The sequence below is a fragment of the Muntiacus reevesi genome, chromosome 15 (assembly GCF_963930625.1).
Source record: "Muntiacus reevesi chromosome 15, mMunRee1.1, whole genome shotgun sequence".
NCBI lineage: Eukaryota > Metazoa > Chordata > Mammalia > Artiodactyla > Cervidae > Muntiacus > Muntiacus reevesi.
Genome location: NC_089263.1, coordinates 39,515,409 through 39,533,744, shown reverse-complemented (window position 1 = coordinate 39,533,744; position 18,336 = coordinate 39,515,409). Strand labels below are relative to the sequence as shown.

General features: G+C 37.5%; 1 protein-coding gene across 1 annotated transcript; it reads left to right on the top strand.

Moving 5' to 3' along the window:
• Positions 1 to 7,211: 7,211 nt before the first annotated feature.
• DTD2 (D-aminoacyl-tRNA deacylase 2) lies at positions 7,212 to 17,059 on the top strand. The gene is made up of 3 exons (XM_065906756.1): positions 7,212 to 7,396; positions 11,577 to 11,646; positions 15,943 to 17,059. The coding sequence occupies exons 1-3, from the start codon at positions 7,286 to 7,288 to the stop codon at positions 16,266 to 16,268; spliced, it is 507 nt and encodes a 168-aa protein (XP_065762828.1). The 5' UTR covers positions 7,212 to 7,285; the 3' UTR covers positions 16,269 to 17,059.
• Positions 17,060 to 18,336: the final 1,277 nt, after the last annotated feature.

The window sequence follows — 18,336 nt, the reverse complement described above, 5'->3', positions numbered from 1 at the left end:
TGGGTTTGATAACACTGTATTTAAAAACACAATAGCATAAAAGAAATCCTTTTCTAATGCTATTGTTTTCCTGTATCTTCACTAAATTCTGAGCTCTGTGAGGTGAGAACAGCATCTTATTCCTCATATATTTCCAACACCTAGCTTGGTGTCTGGCATGATAAATAAATGTTTACACCAAAAATTGGCTAAATATGTGAATGCAGTTATTAATTAATTCCAGAGTTGAAATTGTTCTCTATTGGTGGGGTCTTTATATTGTCCTTCTTCAAGCATGCTAAGGCTCTACAGTATTTCTTTTGCTTCACTTCCCAAAAGGAGAAATCAGAGAGCTGCCATCTGATAATACTGGTTCCCTTTTTTATCTCAAGTAAATGCAATTGAAGATTTAGATGTATATGAACAATTCATTATCAAAATTATATTATTTATTTACTTCTTGCTGGAGTCAGTATGAGATTTACTTAGTTACAGCACTCAAAGACAATGAAAATGGTTCATTATTTTTTCAGTATCAAATCAAATCTGATTCCAAATTTTCTTCCCCCATGGTACAAAAGAGAGCTGTAAGTCCATAGTGGCTCCCTGTAACATGCCTCTTAGTCAAGTCTTCAAGATCCCTTGAAGGCAGTGTCTTCCCCCCTTTGTGAAATAAAATTATTATTTTATGGCAAAATAAGGAAAATTTAAACATAAAAATTTTCTTTGCCTTTTGAACTCCTCTCTCCCCAGTTACCGTCCATTGTGTATCTGCATTATGCATCAAACAAACCTCCCCCACCTGCATACCTTCTTAACCATAAAGAATAACACTCTCCTATCATCAAGACAACTCCTTAAAAGATAACATTCTTGGAACTTTCCTGGTGGTCCAGTGGCTAAGATTCTGTGCTCCCAATGCAGGAGGCCTAGATTCCATCCCTGATCAGAGATCTAGATTCCATATTCTGCAAATATGACCCAGTGCAGTCAAAGAAATAAATATTTAAAAATAAAGAAACAACCAAAAAACACAATTATACATCAACAAATTAAATGTTTTTAAAAAGATGACATTCTTCTTTATTCTTGCAAGGGGTCACAAGATGCTTAGATCTGGATTGTATACACTATCAGTAATATGTCATTTAATGTATAGCCTTCTGTTTCAAAAAACTGATATAACTGTGCCTTGACTTCTAAAGGATGGAATAGTTCTCAGAGTTTTCTGAGACGCTCTTTGGGTTATAATCCTCAAATCTGGCTCAAATAAAATTTTCCATTTCTTTCTTAGATCAACTGATTAAATTTTTGTTGACACCTTCCTGCCATGCACGTTGGCTATTTTCACCAAGGCAAGGGTCCTAGCAACCACTATCCTCTGATATCTTGCCATATTCCCAAAAGATGGAAAAAAAGGCCAGAGGAGGAGTAAAAGACTTTGGTTCATTTTACACTGATAACTCACTAAGTCAAACTTCACCTCGCTAAACTCTTGTAAAAATTAATTATTTCCACTAGAAACATTAACAGCAACTATGTCTCTCTTTAACTTCTCAGCTGTTATATTCCCACCAAAAGGGGACAAAAGAGTCCTCATTGTGGCCTTTACAACCTCTTAAGTCAGGCAACCTTTCACTTGCCTACCAATCCACACCAAGCATTCTCCACCTTACTTTCTGCCCTGGATGTTGGGACATTAACAGGTCCCCTGCTTCTGAGTTTCTGGTTGGGTTTTATGATGGGGGAGCCCTGGCAAGAAACAGAAGGAAGGTAGAGAATGCAGTCAGGTATTTATTTTCCTAGCTCCTTTCCTAAAGGGTCACTTAAAGTTAACTGTGCTTCTTAGCACATGGTCCACTCCTTCTCTTAAGGGTCTATGTACCTCTGGATTTGAGATTCCCTCCCTTTCTCCCTTCAGGCTAAGGGAATGGTAACATCTTAGCTGCTACTAAGTCCTGAGTTTGTCCTGCCGACAAAGGTCCATCTAGTCAAAGCTATGGTTTTTCCAATAGTCATGTATGGATGTGAGAGTTGGACCATAAAGAAAGCTGAGAGGTGAAGAAATGATGCTTTTGAACTGTGGTGTTGGGGAAGACTCTTGAGAGTCCTTTGGACTGCAAGATCAAAACAGTCCATCCTAAAGGAAATCAGTCCTGAATATTCATTGGAAGGACTGATGCTGAAGCTGAAGCTCCAAGAATTTGGCCACCTAATGTGAAAAATCGACTCCTTGGAAAAGACCCTGATGCTGAGAAAGATTGAAGGTAGGATGAGAAGGGGATGACAGAGGATGAGATGGTTGGATGGCATCACGGATGCGACGGACATGAGTTTGAATAGGCTCTGGGAGTGAATGAAGGACAGGGAAGCTTGGTGTACTGCAGCCCATGGGATTGCAAAGAGTTGGACACCACTGATCAACTGAAGTCCTGAGTTACTATTATGCTACACACTATGGATCCCCTACACCTACACCTTTGTAAATAGTGCCTCTGTCAGTAAAACTCTTCTGAGGTTATCCTATTTAGACTATGTTATTTGATTGCTGATAGATCCCTGATTGAACTGCGTGATCAAATAACATTTTTTCTCTGACTATAAATAATCTTCATTAACTTCTTTTCCAGATAATGTATTTTTTATGGCATTTATCCATTGATTTGAAAGAACTACAGAAAAAATAATTTCCACAACATTTCTTAGTAGAAAGATATAAGAGGAAAATTTTTTAGAAAAAGAATAAAATCACAATTCTCATAACAAACATAAAATTAGCATGTGTCAAAAACTTTTATTTTATTCATTCTTAACACAGAAGAAGCCAATGATATATTACAACCAACTCAAAAAAAGAACTCAAATCCTCTCAAATAAAGAATTCCAAATAATTTATGTAGATACTTCCTAGCCAAGGAGATAGATTGTAACTCCCTACCCCTTGAGTGTGGGCTATGTTTAGTGATTTGCTTCCAAAGAATAAATCATGGAAGTGGATATGTGTATAAATTTACAGTGGAGAAATTTGGCAAACACACTACCTTAGCCAGGTATTTAAGGTTAATATTGTCACTGGTAAGACCTGCTGACAGCATGTATTTTTGATACAATGTAATCAGAAGCACTTCATCTCTATGGTCATCCTCCAAAAACCCATAATCCTGCTCTAATCATGACAAAAGACACCAAATCCCAACAGAGGGGCATTGTACAATATACCTGATCAGTACTACCCAAACTTTAAAGGTCATCAAAACCAAGGAAAGTCTGAGAAACTGTCATGACCTAAGGAAACATGATGGTTGGATATAATGGGGTATCCTGGATGGAATATTAAAAAAGGATTTAGAAAAAAACTAATAAATCTGAATAAAGTATGGAGTTTAATTAACACACCAGTGCTGATTTCTTAGTTGTGACAAATATACTCTAGTAATTCAGGATATTAATAACAGGAGAAATCAGGTGAAGGATAACTTTCTGTGGTACTATTCTAAAATTTAAAGTTTATTGGAAAGAGAGAGAAAAAACTACTCAAGGTGCTCTATATTTATATTCAGAAAAAGAATGCTGAAATGAATTTACAAACAGAAGCAAAACTGGCAAAACATATCCACAGAGTAAAAATCAAAATTTATACTTTTACAGACAGGAATGATTTGCTTACTATCAGTGTGCAACGAGTTAACTTCTATTTCTACAGAGTTATAAGATAATCTAGTCACAGACAAATCCTAAAAAAAAAATACCACAAATCCTGTATGGCCCTCTAGGGATAGGTGAATCCCAAATGCTCCAGCATTCTGTTAAAAACGTACCTAGAAATCTCTTTGTCCATTTCAAAATCTTTTACAATTTTTTTCTATAAAGGAGGCAGGTGTCAAAATTATTTTAAAAAGCCCTTACAACTGGCTGGCCTGATTTGACAGAAGTATACAAATATTCAAAAGGTTATGCAATGCTTTGCTAAGTTATCAGAACACTGTGAACTGAAAAATAACCCAAAGATGAAGATAATTTATCAGCCTGCCCTGGGGAAACTCTACAGACTGCCAAAGATATACATCATTGCCTTAGAGTTAAAAGCACTCGCTATGTTATGTTACCTAGGCAACACACCACCAAATGGTACAGTAATAAAATAAGAATTTAAAAAAGCAAGATGAACAAAAGAACAATCAATATTAGGTTCCAAACTCAATTCCATTTCCTACCTGTTTGTACAAACTATTCATGTTAAGAAGGGACTCAGCAGGAGATATAAGCAACACCGGTTGGATCCCTGGGTTGGGAAAATCCCCTAGAAAAGGAAATGGCAACCCACTCCAGTATTCTTGCCTGGAGAATCCTATGGACAGAGAAGCCTTGTGGGCTATGTATGGTCCACAGGGTTGCAAATAGTCAGACACGACTAAAGTAACTCAGCACACAGCACACACAGCTCTTAGGTGGCAACTATCATCTTCCCAGGCCTCATATTTTCATCTTGGAGAGATTTCAACTGAATTAATGTCATGACAAAAATATATGGTGACAAAAATATATGGTTATGATTGGAACATTTGCCCTTGGAGTTTTCATTTAAAGTTCTTATTTAAATATGTGTGTTTCCTTTTTCCTCACAGTATTAATGCATGTGCCAAGTGTCTTGAAGCCAAAATTCACAGGGGTCTTTCACACCTCAGTTTTAGATGCCTTGGTGGAAGGGTGACTGTCTCTTACAGTAAATTAGTAAAGATATTTCTGAATATAATCTAGTAAACTCTGCTTGACCACAGGGGAAAATGTGCTGATCATGCCTTATGTGAGAATTTGCACTCCACGACAGCAATATTTCTTATTATACAAATAAATCAATTAGTATTCTGGCTCTATCCCAATTTACATGCATTTTAGTTAGTATGAACCAATTTCTCATAACCTTATCACCTCCCTAGGCACTGAGGAAAAAAGAAACTTCTCTAAGCTTTGAACTAGGGGGTTAGGTTTCTTCCAGCTTTCCCTGAAATGAAACATCTCCCTCTTCGTGTTGCCTTTCTACTGATTAACATTTCCATGTAAAGACTCAGGCGAGAGGCTCATTTTAGAGCTAAATCTTAGGAAAAGCTCTGCTCATTCCAAGAATGATGAAACAGACTACTCCTCGTTGCAATCAGGAAGTTGACTATCAGCTGCAAGGGATCTTTCAGAAGTGGTTCTCAATTTTTTTATGTTTGTGAAACACTTTTGAGCGTTAAAATTTGGTGCAGCCAACTTGAATGAATTAAATCACCTAAAATAACTCTAAACTATTATACATTTCAGAGGGTCTGGAATGCATTCATAACTAACATGCTATCCAGATGGTCTCCTTTCAGTGCTGTGTTCCAGAACTATTTCTGCCCAGTGATTTCTTGTATTCTCACAAGGCAAAGCTCTCTAACATTCCAGTGAACCTTCCTCTAGAGCCAACTTAATGTTGTGCTTTGCCTTTTACTTCTAACTTGAAGGAAATTGTACAACATGCCCCACCTCAGAATTATGATGAACATAACTGTCTCATAACAAAAATTACAGTTACATATCTGTGAAAACTTTGCTACATTATCAGCTCAGCACTCCAGTCAAAAACACTCTCGTCTGTTTTCAATTTCCCACATTGCAACTGACATAATTCCATTTCTCTTTACTTCGCATGCTTTATTTTTATTCACATTTCACTATTTTATTGCAGGTATAGCTTACTTTCTTAAATTCTCTGTGGAATGAGGTTAGAGGTTTCAAAAAAATAAATAAAATACAAAAAATAAATACTTTCTCTTTGGTGCCTACTCTCTACTGCCCTCTGCAGGTAGAAGGAAAGAATAAGATCAGCACCCAACATAAAGATTTAACAGTAACTGTTATTTTTGAGAGGCTAACCATTACCCACTAGACTTTTATCTATTCACAGGAAGATTTCCCAATTTGCTGAAGTCCCTTCATTGTGTAAAAATTTCTGGGAACCATGGACTATTTTCAAGAGACTTCCCTATCTCCGACATCCATATACAAATGGACATGAAGTGCTCTCTCATTCAAGGTCAAGGTTAAGCACCTCTATGTCTAAATTCCTTCAAGCCGTGTAAAACTTGAGTCTGGGAGTGAAAGAGAATAGAGACATAAAAGTGCAGACAACGCAACTTGTCTGCGCTTTGCAGACAAATGTCAACAAATGTATGAATCCCTGCAATTCAGCAACCAGAGATAATATGAGATTTTGCTGTTTTTACAAAAAGTGTAAGGAAGCCTGCCAGATAACCAGCAAACAGGCAGTTTCAATTCTGTGTAGAAAGGACTTTTGATTACGCACGGATTATTTTCTTCAATCACACTACTTTGTATGGATAGCAATACTGTCAGTGATGTCATCTTCTAAAACAACAGACAGAAATGTATAGGCATATTGTGCCAGCTGAGCCCAAATCAATGACCTGGGTAACGCAGCCAGGGTAACACTATTATTCCTCATCTAAATCCTCCAAGCCCATAGAAAAATAATGCTAATCTGATGCAGGTTCACTGAATACGTTATGTGGGAAAGAAAATCAAGTACTTTAATTTTACATACAGTCTAACATGTACTTACAGGAAACACCACAGAATATATAGTTTTTACAATTAGGAGCATGTTTAAAAATTTATTAACAATCACAGGCTTTCTTGGATAAGAATGTTTTTAGCGAGGATATTCTCTAAAAGACTGATGTTCAAATATGTATTCATATAGCTTACCAATACCTTTCCACAATCGCGAGAACAGAATGATTTATAGTATTCCTGATAAGAGGCGGCAGCGTTGCTTTACTGATTGGGGTAAGGAAATTTTTTGAAAGATTTATTATACCTTTCAGTTTCACCTATGCTTGTTTTGTGATTCAATTGACTCATTCTATTTACCTATCTTCATAATGGGCATAATATGGACTTATGCAGATTTAATTTTTTTCAACGTTTGGAAACTTACGCGTTCTGAGATGAAAAATGTCTATTAAAAAGGTATGCGGGGAAGAGAACCACTGGGTCCTTAAACTCTTTTAAAAGTATCCACTGAGCGTCTTCTACTGAGTTGTAGGTTGGGATAGAAGATTGTATAGACAGAGCTTTGAAGTCCGCACATCCGGGTCACCGGAGAGCCAGGCAAAGGCCCCGCCCTCCTGGAGGCGGGGCCACGAGCGACCGGGATGTTCGTCGGTCTCGTCGCGCCCCGCCCCATCCTCTCTGAGCGCTGGGGGCGGCCTGTGCGGCGCGAAGCCGGAACCTGTGGGATATCCACGCAGCTAGAGCCATGGCTGACAGTGGCAGAACGCCTCAGGCCCGGGCCCTCCTGCAGCAGTGCCTGCACGCCCGGCTGCAAGTACGCCCGGCAGAGGGGGACGTCGAGGCCGAATGGGTGGAGGTAACGTTGGCCCCGCAGCTCCGGTTATCCTGTGGCGCGCAGGGGCGGTTCTCACCGCCCTGTCCGGGTGATTCGTACCCCGCGCTCCCTGCGAGCCAGCCGCCTGGCGCCTGGCAGGTGCTATGGTCGGCGCTGGACTCCTGGCCCGTCCTCCCAACGCTGCCGTTAATGCCTGCCTGGCCTCTCCTTTCTCCTCAGTCTTGCATCACCGGCCCGGCCCCTTCTCCCTCGGACTCCCAGAGGAGATTAAGAGGGACCCCGGGAATTTGAGCTTCCTCTCAAACGACCTACCTGAGCTCGGTGGACTTTAGGCCTAGCAGTCTCAGACCTCTTGCTTCAAAAGAACTAAAAGCCTTGTCACTCCCGGCGCCTTGCTCGGGCTGCTGGTGACTTGTGGTGGTCTGGTTCGAGCTTCTAGGTTAGACTTGTTGCAAACGCTGAAGATCTGTTTTGACTTGTACTCCAAATCCCGTCGAATTCCGTCTTTGTTGGGTGCAGCTAGGTGTTAGCACAGAAATCTCATTTGCCCATGAAACTTCCTTTCTCAAGAAACTTTTAAAAATTTGACTTATTTCACACTAGGAACAAAGGTCACTACTTTAGAAGTTGCATATAAATTTAGAAAGATGGTAACGATGACCCTAGATGCAAGGCAGAGAAAGAGACACAGATGTATAGAACAGACTTTTGGACTCTGTGGGAGAAGGCGAGGGTGGGATGTTTTGAGAGAACAGCATCGAAACATGTATATTATCAAGTGTGAAACAGATCGCCAGTCCAGGTGGGATGCATGAGACACGTGCTCGGGGCTGGTGCACTGGGATGACTCAGAGGGATGGGATGGGGAGGGAGGTGGGAGGGGGATTCAGGATGGGGAACACATGTAAATCCATGGCTGATTCATGGCAATGTATGGCAAAAGCCACTACAATATTGTAAAGTAATTACCCTCCAACTAATAAAAAAAAAAAAAGAGAGAAAGAAAAATAAAGTAATATACCTATCAAAAAAATAAATAAAAGTTGCATTGTTATCAAACACATTTCCTCCAAAGAATTTTAAACATTTATGCCAAGTGTCCTTCGACCTGAATATTTGCCTTTTTAGGACAGCCTGCCCATATGCAAAATTCCATGCAAAAACAAATGTTCTTTGAGGCCCTGACTTATTTTTGGAGTAAGCTGAAATGAAGGGAGGTCTTCCCTGGTGGCTCAGTGGTAAAGAACTCGCCTGCCAATGCAGGAGACGTAAGATTTGCAAATTCGATCCCTGGGTGGAGACGATCCCCTGGAGGAGGGCATGGCAACCCTCTCCAGTATTCTTGCCTGGAGAGTGTCATGGACAGAGGAGCCTGATGGGCTGCCGTCCATGGCGTCTCACAAAGAGTCAGACACCACTGAAGTGACTTAGCAGGACCACTCGCAGAAGGGGAAAAAATTGTAATGGTAAGAAATAAAACTTTTGGAGGTACTGAGAAACTTTAATGGATCATTTCATTCACTCATCTGCTGAATTCCATCCCAAATCTAGCACTCTGTAACACAATCCTACTTATTATTTTAAATACAACACATAGACCGTATGTGGATGATTATTCTTATATCACAATCTGTTACCCTTTGGTAATTTGGAAATACTGAATATTTATAAGCATAAACATTCCTGTATTTTTGCCCTCCCTTTTTCTTTCTCAAAAATTCATTTCTTGTTTCTTTTGTTATTGCCTTTTAAAAATTTATCTTCCTTACTTTGAAATTTTATTCTTTCTTTTTTGCCATCCTTTCCAAAGAGTTGCCTACTTTTATATTTGCTTCAAGGGATTATAAATCCCAAACTATTAATCATTTAGATTTCTTCTGTGCTTCTTTATCTTTTTATATGCTTCATGTCACATCTTCTTATGCAAAATCAAATAGTTTATTGCAGCCTGCCAAACTATCAGTGTGTTTATAAACTTTAAAAGCTATTTTAAAGTTTTCTCTTCCACTTCCACACATGGCTGAATTAGTATAAAGAGTTGACAAGTAATTAGAGAGTAAGTTCTTTCCTCTTTCTCAAGCATCCTCCATTCTGTTATTAAAAGTTATAATTTTTAAACTGCTTTTTTTAAAATTGTCACAAAGATTTGAAGGTTACTTTGCATATTCGTGGTTTCATTCATTTAGACCTTTGCTCTCCAAGTAATGTTTTTCTTCCTGGGAAGCATGAACTTTTTTAACCTACAGTGAGAATTATCCGTACTTCTCTATATATTTGAAATGTTCTGTTTATACCAAAAGAAACTATAAGGAAAGTGATTCTGTCTTGAAGAGGGGAATTTTTGTAGGTCACAATTTAAGAGCTATTGTTACGATAAACTAAAAGAAAATATCTTAATGAGGAGTGGTATATGGTGAGTGGTAAGAACAGGTGTTTATTCGTGCAAGTAATTAGATACTTAATTTTGATGTTGTTTAGTTATTAAGTCATGTCAGACTCTTGCAACCCCATGGACTGTAACCCACCAGGCCTCTCTGTCCAAGGGATTTTTCAGGCAAGAAGCCTGGAGTGGGTTGCCATTTCCTTCTCCAAGGAATCTTCCCAACCCAGGGATTGAACGGGAGCTTCTGAGCTTTCTCTACTCTGAGCTTCGTGGCATAACAGGTGCCCAAATATGAATGTGCTTGGAAAATTTTGCACTGTGCCAAAACAGTCCCAGGAGAGAGGGCTGTGACGGTGGTGCAGGTATCTGTATCATTCCACCTGCCATGTCCTCACTATGGGTGTGCACTGGAGGCACTTGCTTGTTCCAAGAGCACTATTTAACTTTTATTTTGTTTGTTTTTTTGGTGGGAAGGATGAAGCTATTTTATTGAGGAGCTTTGGGAGAGGGTCAAAGGGCTAATAGAACAATGAGATCTGTCTTCCTTCTCCCCAGCTTCACCTTAGTCCTCTGAAAGACAGTCGCACTTGTAGAAGATTACTTCCTATCCAGATAGATCAGGTGTGAGTGCAGAGCTGTGTTTATATTTATTTAGAATACTATGTATATAACACATAGAGTCTATAAGATAAAGTTGAACTTAAATGCACTCAACAGAGCCCCTGTCAAGTACAAAACAGTCTATGAACTGCTTTGGGAGTTAAGATGTAAAATAAATTGTGTTTCAGTCCTTTAATTTCTTTTCACGTACTTAATAAGCAATTATATAGCTCTTACTATGAACCAGATACTGTTCTAAGTACTCTACAGATATTAACTCCTTTAATCTTCATAATAGCTCTTGGACTCAAAAGGTTAATCTACAAAATAAAAAATTTAATGATTCACTTTGCAGCAAAATCAAAGTCATTTATCAAGTGTCTTCTTTCCATATAGTCTCTCTCCTACAAGAGCTAAGAAAGAAATATCCAAGTTATTACATCAAATAAGCTTACCTTCCTGATAACAGACAACCTCTTGATGTAGAACTTAATATGAATGCGATTTCCAAGGTTTAATCACTGTGTGTATTTAAAGAATTAACAAAAGTAACAAAAAAAATAGGAAATTTCTTGGAGTTTATTGCAATAGAATCAGACCCGTATTTTTATTATCTACAAGTAAATGAATTAGTAAGAACGAAGAATGATGATGTTAAAAGACATGAAAGTCACAATGTTGTTTAGACATCAGTCATATCTGATATTATGTGAATTCAGTTGATGTTGAATGAATAAGCCTCTGCGAAACTGAATGTTTGTAAATCTGTCAGCTTTAATTGAGGAGGGGAAGTCTAGTTCATAATCCTAATGATTTTGATTAGAAGTTTAAAGGTATAACTTGGGGTCTTCACTGCTCTTGGCTGTTTGGTTTTTTTTGTTTAGGTGCCATCAATTTATTTTTTAAAAGTTTGTTGAGCTCACCAGATTTATCTGGATTTAAAAATCACCCAGGGATCTTACTTCTAGGAATTTACCTTATGAAAATACTTACCTTGACTGTATTTTTAACTTGATTTTTGAAAGAAGTGATAACTGAGGTGATTGAATATAAAAAAATATTTTCTTGCATATTTAAGCAATCAAGTCTCTTGTAAAAAGTTATTTCTCTTCTTCTGCATTTAACCTCTTAACCTATAACAGTTGTAAAATTTTATTCATTTTCCTCTGTATCTCTCTATAGAAGTTTCTGATCTGAGTTTATTGTGGTTTCTCATAGGTTCAAAGAGGATTAGTAATCTACGTGTGCTTTTTCAAGGGAGCTGATAAAGAACTTCTTCCCAAAATGGGTATGTGTTTAGTATCATTTGTTTTATAAAAGTGAGAATGAATAGCAGTAGATGAACCAACAGGGACAAAGAGTGCAATCTTATATTATACAGGTGTGTAAGTTATAAATGACTTAACTCTGTGTACTGTGGTTCACTTTATTTATATTCTGGTTCCAAAGCTTAATGTAAGCAAGTGTGGTGGAATTCTTTTAAAATATCTGCCGCTTTTTGGATGGCTGATGGACTGGTTTAGAAGAGTGTACAAAAACACACAGAGACAACACAGCGAGATTTAGCCAAGGATACAGAAACTTGTGGAAGCAGGGTGACCACACAGAGAGAAACAGATGCTGCATTTCTTAATATAGTTTTCTTATCTCTTAGAGGCCCTAACAGGGGCATGTAGTTGACACTGTATATGCAAGATGTGGTTCAAATCTGTGTAGATCAGGCTTATATCATTATTATGGAAAAATTTACATTCTGTAAATTCTTTGTAGGAAATGCATATAAATATTCTTGAATCAAGTTTGGTGTCATCGTAGTCACACCTCCTCTAGGGGCAGAGAAAACAAGAGTCAGTGTTCAGGCATCTCTGCAGGCATAATTTCCCTGCCTCCATCTTCCCAGTATTCTAAATAGTCTATACCACTGCACATTCCTTTGATAATTACATAGGTTCAGATATACCAAATCAAACCATATGCTATCTCAAGACAGTACTTGATAGAGTAATTTTGTCCCAAAAAAAGCCTGAAATAGTGGAACTGTCCCTAAAGTTGGGGACAGCTTATCTTTCTCTTCATTAGTAAAGGCAATACCCATTAGTTGGATTAATAAGAAGGTAGCTCAGATGGTAAAGAATCTGCCTGCAATGAAGGAAACTCAGGTTCAGTCCCTGGAGCAGGAAGATGCCCTGGAGAAAGCAATGGCTACCCACTTCAGTATTCTTGCCTGAAAATCCCAAGAACAGAGGAGCCTGGCGCGATGCAGGCCACGGGATCACAAAGAGTTGGACATGACTAAGTGACTGACACATACACATAAAACTGTACAGATGGGTAATTGAAGCAGGCAGAAGTTAATTAACCTAGAAGAGCTTTGAACAGTGGAACTCAAGCATTAATAGCCCAATGAAGAATGACTTGAACAAAGGGCTAAAGCTTCTAAAGGAGATTTTATGCTGAGACATCAAACATGTTTGACAACTTTGTCAGAAGTTGAAAACTAGACTTGAGAAGGGCCTGTGACAGGTAAGGATGGAAAACCAGTAACTGTAATAGTTTGAAATTTGAATCTGGAGGATAATAGGGAGCTTTAAAGTGTTTAAAGAGAAAATAAAATGAGGTATATTGTTAAAGAGGATGATTGCAGGGATTTAATGCTTGGATATTGGGCATTCTGTCTGTTTCTGCTTTGAATTAAGGTCTTGACCGTAAAAAGTATATAGTAGAAATCTTCAAAAACAGGAAGGGCATTTTTTTCATGACTTAATGTTGACTTTCTAAAGTTGTTTTTATATATTCTTAAATGGATCCTAATTATAATAAGGCAAAATGAACCAGCCAAACCCAAACCACATTTTGTTATGTAATAATTAAATCCTGTGTACATCTGTGTATGTCTTTCTGAGTTTACTTTGAATACGTGCATGAGATTGTGGTCAGTTAAAAGTCCGCCTTAACTCTTCTAGTGGACAGTCTGTAACACAAAGCTTTTATATATCATGATTCTCAGTAAAGAACTGTGACTCTTAAGAATCACATTCTACTGGTGTGAGTTATAAGCAAAACAAGTCCATCTATTATTGATAGAAGTAGCTTATACTTCCCTCTATTCTAGGAGGCAAAGTAAGCCAGTGTGATGGGATTCTCTTAAACAGCCCACCTCATACTTATCATATGGATTCAGATCTTTTCAATCAAATCATGTACCTCTTGGGAACATAACAACCAGTTACAGCCATAAAGTCTGAAATAGCATGACTAACGTAGAAATGTGCATAATCTTCCTCAATTCATCTTCAGTATAATTGGACAGAGATTCAGGGGCCCTGTCAAAGCTTTGCTTCCCATATTCATCATTAGATGATACTTGAGTTTCCAAAAAGTGAAAGTGAAGTGAAAGTGAAAGCCACTCAGTTGTGTCTGACTCTTCGCGACACCATGGGGTATACTGTCCATGGAATTCTCTAGAGTGGGTAGCCTTTCCCTCCTCCAGGGGATCTTCCTAATGGAGGGATTGAACCTAGGTCTCCCGCATTGCAGGCACATTCTTTACCAGCTGAACCCCAAGGGAAGCCCCAAGATGCCATTAATTCATCATCTCATTTTAATTCTACTTACTGACATTTGTATTTACTTCTACATGCTGATATTGGTGACTCAGTGGTAAAGAATCTGCCTGCAATGCAGGAGATACAGGTTCAATCCCTGGATTGGGAAGATCCCGTGGAGGAGGGCATGGCAACCAACTCCAGTATTCTTGCATGGAGAATCCATGTTCAGAGAAGCCTGGTGGGCTACAGTCCCTGGGGTCCGAAAAGAGTCAGACGTTGACTTAGCAACTAGACAACAATAACAACTGATATTTGTGTTATCAGTCATCAATGCATGCATACTTACTTGTGTCTGACTCTTTTCAACTCTGGACAGACTCCTCTGTCTGTGGGATTCTCCAAGCAAGAATATTGGAGTAGGTTGCCATTTCCTCCTCCAGGGGAATCTTCCTGACTGGGGAATTGAACCCCTATCTCCTGTGTCTCCTGCATTGAAGGCAGATTCTTTACTGCTTGAGCCATAGGGAAAGCCCATGTTTGTATGCCAACAGCACTAATTGAATTCTCAGAGCCAGTAGAGGGAGATGTATGGAAGTATAATAAATTATATTTACCTTTCTGGCCTGTTATTTCAAAACTGCCTTCTTAGTCTGTCACTGGCCTGAGGCCTGGATAGCAGGGTAGTGATTTCTGTGGAATGAAATGCTCTGGAGAATTACAGTTTCCTTAAAAGCAATCAATAAGGACCGCTGGCTATATAGCAAAGTCCTATTTATAATAGAGAAAATTAGAAGTATTTTAAAATAGGTATTAGTTAAATGAAAATTGATAGTGCTTAATGCATACCTTAGAAATTCATTTGGGTGTTCACCTTGGCAGGTTTTCACCAGGTTAATTCCTTGCTTTGTAGAGTAAAAGCCTTATTGAATCCTTGCTACAGGCTTTCTAAAATTGAAACCATTGATATCCCACCAGAAACCATAGCTTTTCAAGCCTGATTATTCACAAAGGAATGTGAGGTTTCAGTAATTCTTTTACCATTTGTGCCCTCTCAGGACTATTCTTTATAAGCAGAAGTTATTTATACCCTTTGTAGAGGTAGAAAGACCCTGAGTGTTTATATTAGGCATTTCTTTTGCTTATTGTTTTGAAAACTGGCCAGTATTGAAATATAAAAGTTCTCTAAGTTTATATTTTTTTTTAGTTCACATAAATATTTATGGTTATTTTGACACTTCTTACTAGCTGTGAGTGTACTTTGATAAATAGCTTAAAAGTAATAATCCCATCTTTTCCTGTATGTATGTGAAGATAATGCCAGTAACTATGCCTTTGGGTTTACTTTACCAGTTGACAATGAATTTCTTTTATTTTATTTTTTTGACAATGAATTTCTGATAATTCTACCTTTCACCTTGATCCTTCTCCCACTGGTGATGTTTGTATTGATGAAATGATTAGTCTATGTTAATAATACCTTTGCGGTTATAAAACTCCAAAATCAGCTAGTTTGTAACAGAATTGAACCTGGAATCTTTGTTTCAGCTTAGAACTCTAGGCAACTAAGTTTAAAATAATAAATGCACTAAGGTTTTTATTTAATATTCTTTGTTATAAAGCGTAATATGTGTGTGGAGGATCTGTCATGGTCTTTTCCAGTAGGATTTGCTTTAAGATTAAAAAAAGGAACAAAAAGGCAAAATCTTCTCATATATCCCTCAGGGAAGCAATATTTTTAAGTTCTGGTATATGGTTAATTTTGTAGTCTTTCCTGGATGATTTTATTGCAGGAAGATCCTAATTGCCAAGTCAGATTTAAAACATTATGCCATTTTCTGCTTGAAATCTTCCTTGTTTTTCATGCTTAGATCATTTAGCTTACTGAAGCCATTTTTGAAATCTAAATAGAGACTTTGGGTTAAAAGCATGAGCTGACAAACTGGATTTTCAACATGAAATTTGCTGAGTAGAAAATTGTTGGTTTTTTTCATGCTTGTTTTTTACTTTAAAATGTTTTCCCTTTCTTCCTCACCCAGTTAACACACTGTTAAATGTGAAATTAAGTGAAACAGAAAATGGCAAGCACGTCTCTATATTGGATCTACCTGGCAACATTCTTATCATCCCTCAAGCCACCCTTGGGGGTAGAGTAAAAGGAAGAAGCATGCAATATCACTGTAACTCTGGAAAAGAAGAGGGATTAGAACTTTATTCCCAATTTGTGAATCTCTGTAAAAAAGAATTAGCTGCTAATAGCAAGTGTGCTGAAGCTGGGGTTGTTGTGAAACACGGTACTTACGGCAATAGGCAGGTGTTAAAACTCGATACCAATGGACCGTACACACACCTAATTGAGTTTTGAACCTTTCGACAGCCATAATTAGATTCCAAAGCCCCTTCTTCTTGAGTACACTAATCTGCAGCATTTTTAGATAAGAAAATCCTGAGTTCCATCCACAACTCTGCAGCCTCCTAATTGGATGACCTTGCCAGTCACCTAAACTGGATCTCAGTCACCTCCCACCCCACTTTCCCCTACACTGACACTCAGAAATTTAAAAAATCCTTCTCTCTGCTTTATGGTCATTGGTAAGAACATGGAAATGTTCCTAGAGAGTTGTATTTAAGCTTTTTGCAGTGAAGCATTTTGTATGATCAAGAAAAATATATTTCTTATGCCCTCAAATATATGTGGTGTGTAATAAAAATCACTATTTGTGTTAAAACTAGGTAAAACCCAATACAAACAAATTATAATTTTGTCAAATTTGTTTTAATATTTCAGATTTCCATATTTTGAATAAATGAATATGCAGTTTACTATTCTAATACTATCTATGAAAATGCAGAAATGTTATTGTACATTTTAATATTACTTTCCAAGAATATCCAAGTGCTTTAAGTTATTTTAAGAATCTTTAGTTGATATAGGAACAGGGGATGGGGGACTAAAAGTTGTTTTTGTTTAATATTCTTGGTTAATATTCTGTTTCTCAGTTTTTTACCAAAACAGTATGTGTCATATTGTTTGTCTTTGGTTTTTAAAAGTTACTGTTTAATTAAATTAGTGTTCATAAGTTTTTTAGGAAGTTCTTTTCTTGTTGATTTAGATTGCTATATAACAGAAATAAAAAGGGAAGTTTTCTACTGGAATTACTTGAAAACAAGTTGATTTGTTTATTTCCGTTTTGTTGACTTAGTGATTTGGACCCAGTGTCATTTTTTCTTTCAGTGTATTTTTGTGTCCTCCCCCCTCAAAATGCATATGTTGAAGTCTCCCAAGTGATGGTATTTGTAGATGGGGCCTTTGAAAAGTAATCAGGGTTAACACATCATGAGAATGGATGCCCTTATGATGGGATTAGTGTCCTCATAAGAAGAAACACCAGAGAATTTACTCACCCTTTCTCTTCCGGCCATGTGAAGATGAAGTGAGAAGGGGGCCTTTTACAAACGAGGAAGAGAACCTTTACCAGAAACTGACCATGCTGGTTCCCCGATCTTGAACTTCTAGCCTGCAGAGCTATAAGAAAATAAATTTCTGTTGTTTAAGCCACCGTAAGTGTATGGTATTTTGTTCTAATAGCCCAAGCTAAGACAGTGATATAAATAGCCAGTGAGGTAAGCTTTTCAAAGCCAAGAGAGGAAGATCTGTAAGAAGCTGAAAGAACAAATGAATCAATAAAAGGTATTATTCATTTTTTGCAGACTCCTTTGACTTGAATCAGATATTTTAAAGAAAGAAAATGAAATAGAGTTTCTAATTATCAAAAGATGAAAAATTGAGTTGAATAAATATTTTAAGTAGCTGTTGAAAATTCTTTGTGTCTTATACAATTTCTTTAGGATTGGGTTCCTTAGATTCTTAAAGTGTCTTAAGAAAAAAGTCCTATTTTCTCTGTACCCTTCCTGTACTATTCTATTTTGGAACTTGAGGATCAATAATTGGCTTGGTAGTGAGCTCATTGTCCTGAACTTTTGCTTTATTGATTCACAATACACTTATTGAAATGTAATAAACTATTCATAAACTTGCAAACTCCAATTTTCTCAGAGTTTCTCCAAAGAAGTGTATGTCTTTCAAAAAGATTATGTGTTACCTATTTTAAATCATTTTGATGTGTGTGGGTGAAATGCTGACTCACAGCCCTAGATTGCTATTTTATAGTTTAGGCAATTCTCCTTAAAAAAAAAATTTGCTTGAGGTACTTGTGGAGAATAGCAATTTCAACTACATGACAGGTTATTAAGCAGAAGATGACACCCAAGTTTGTTTCATTTCCCAGGAGGCTAGAACAAGAGGGAAAAAGCAAGAGAAATAGTAGATTTGAAAATAACTGTACTATATCTTTCTATAGCTCTCCTGGCCCAAGATGCTCCAAGAACCTTCAACAGATACCTAGTTTTATCTTCACAATATATAATGAGGG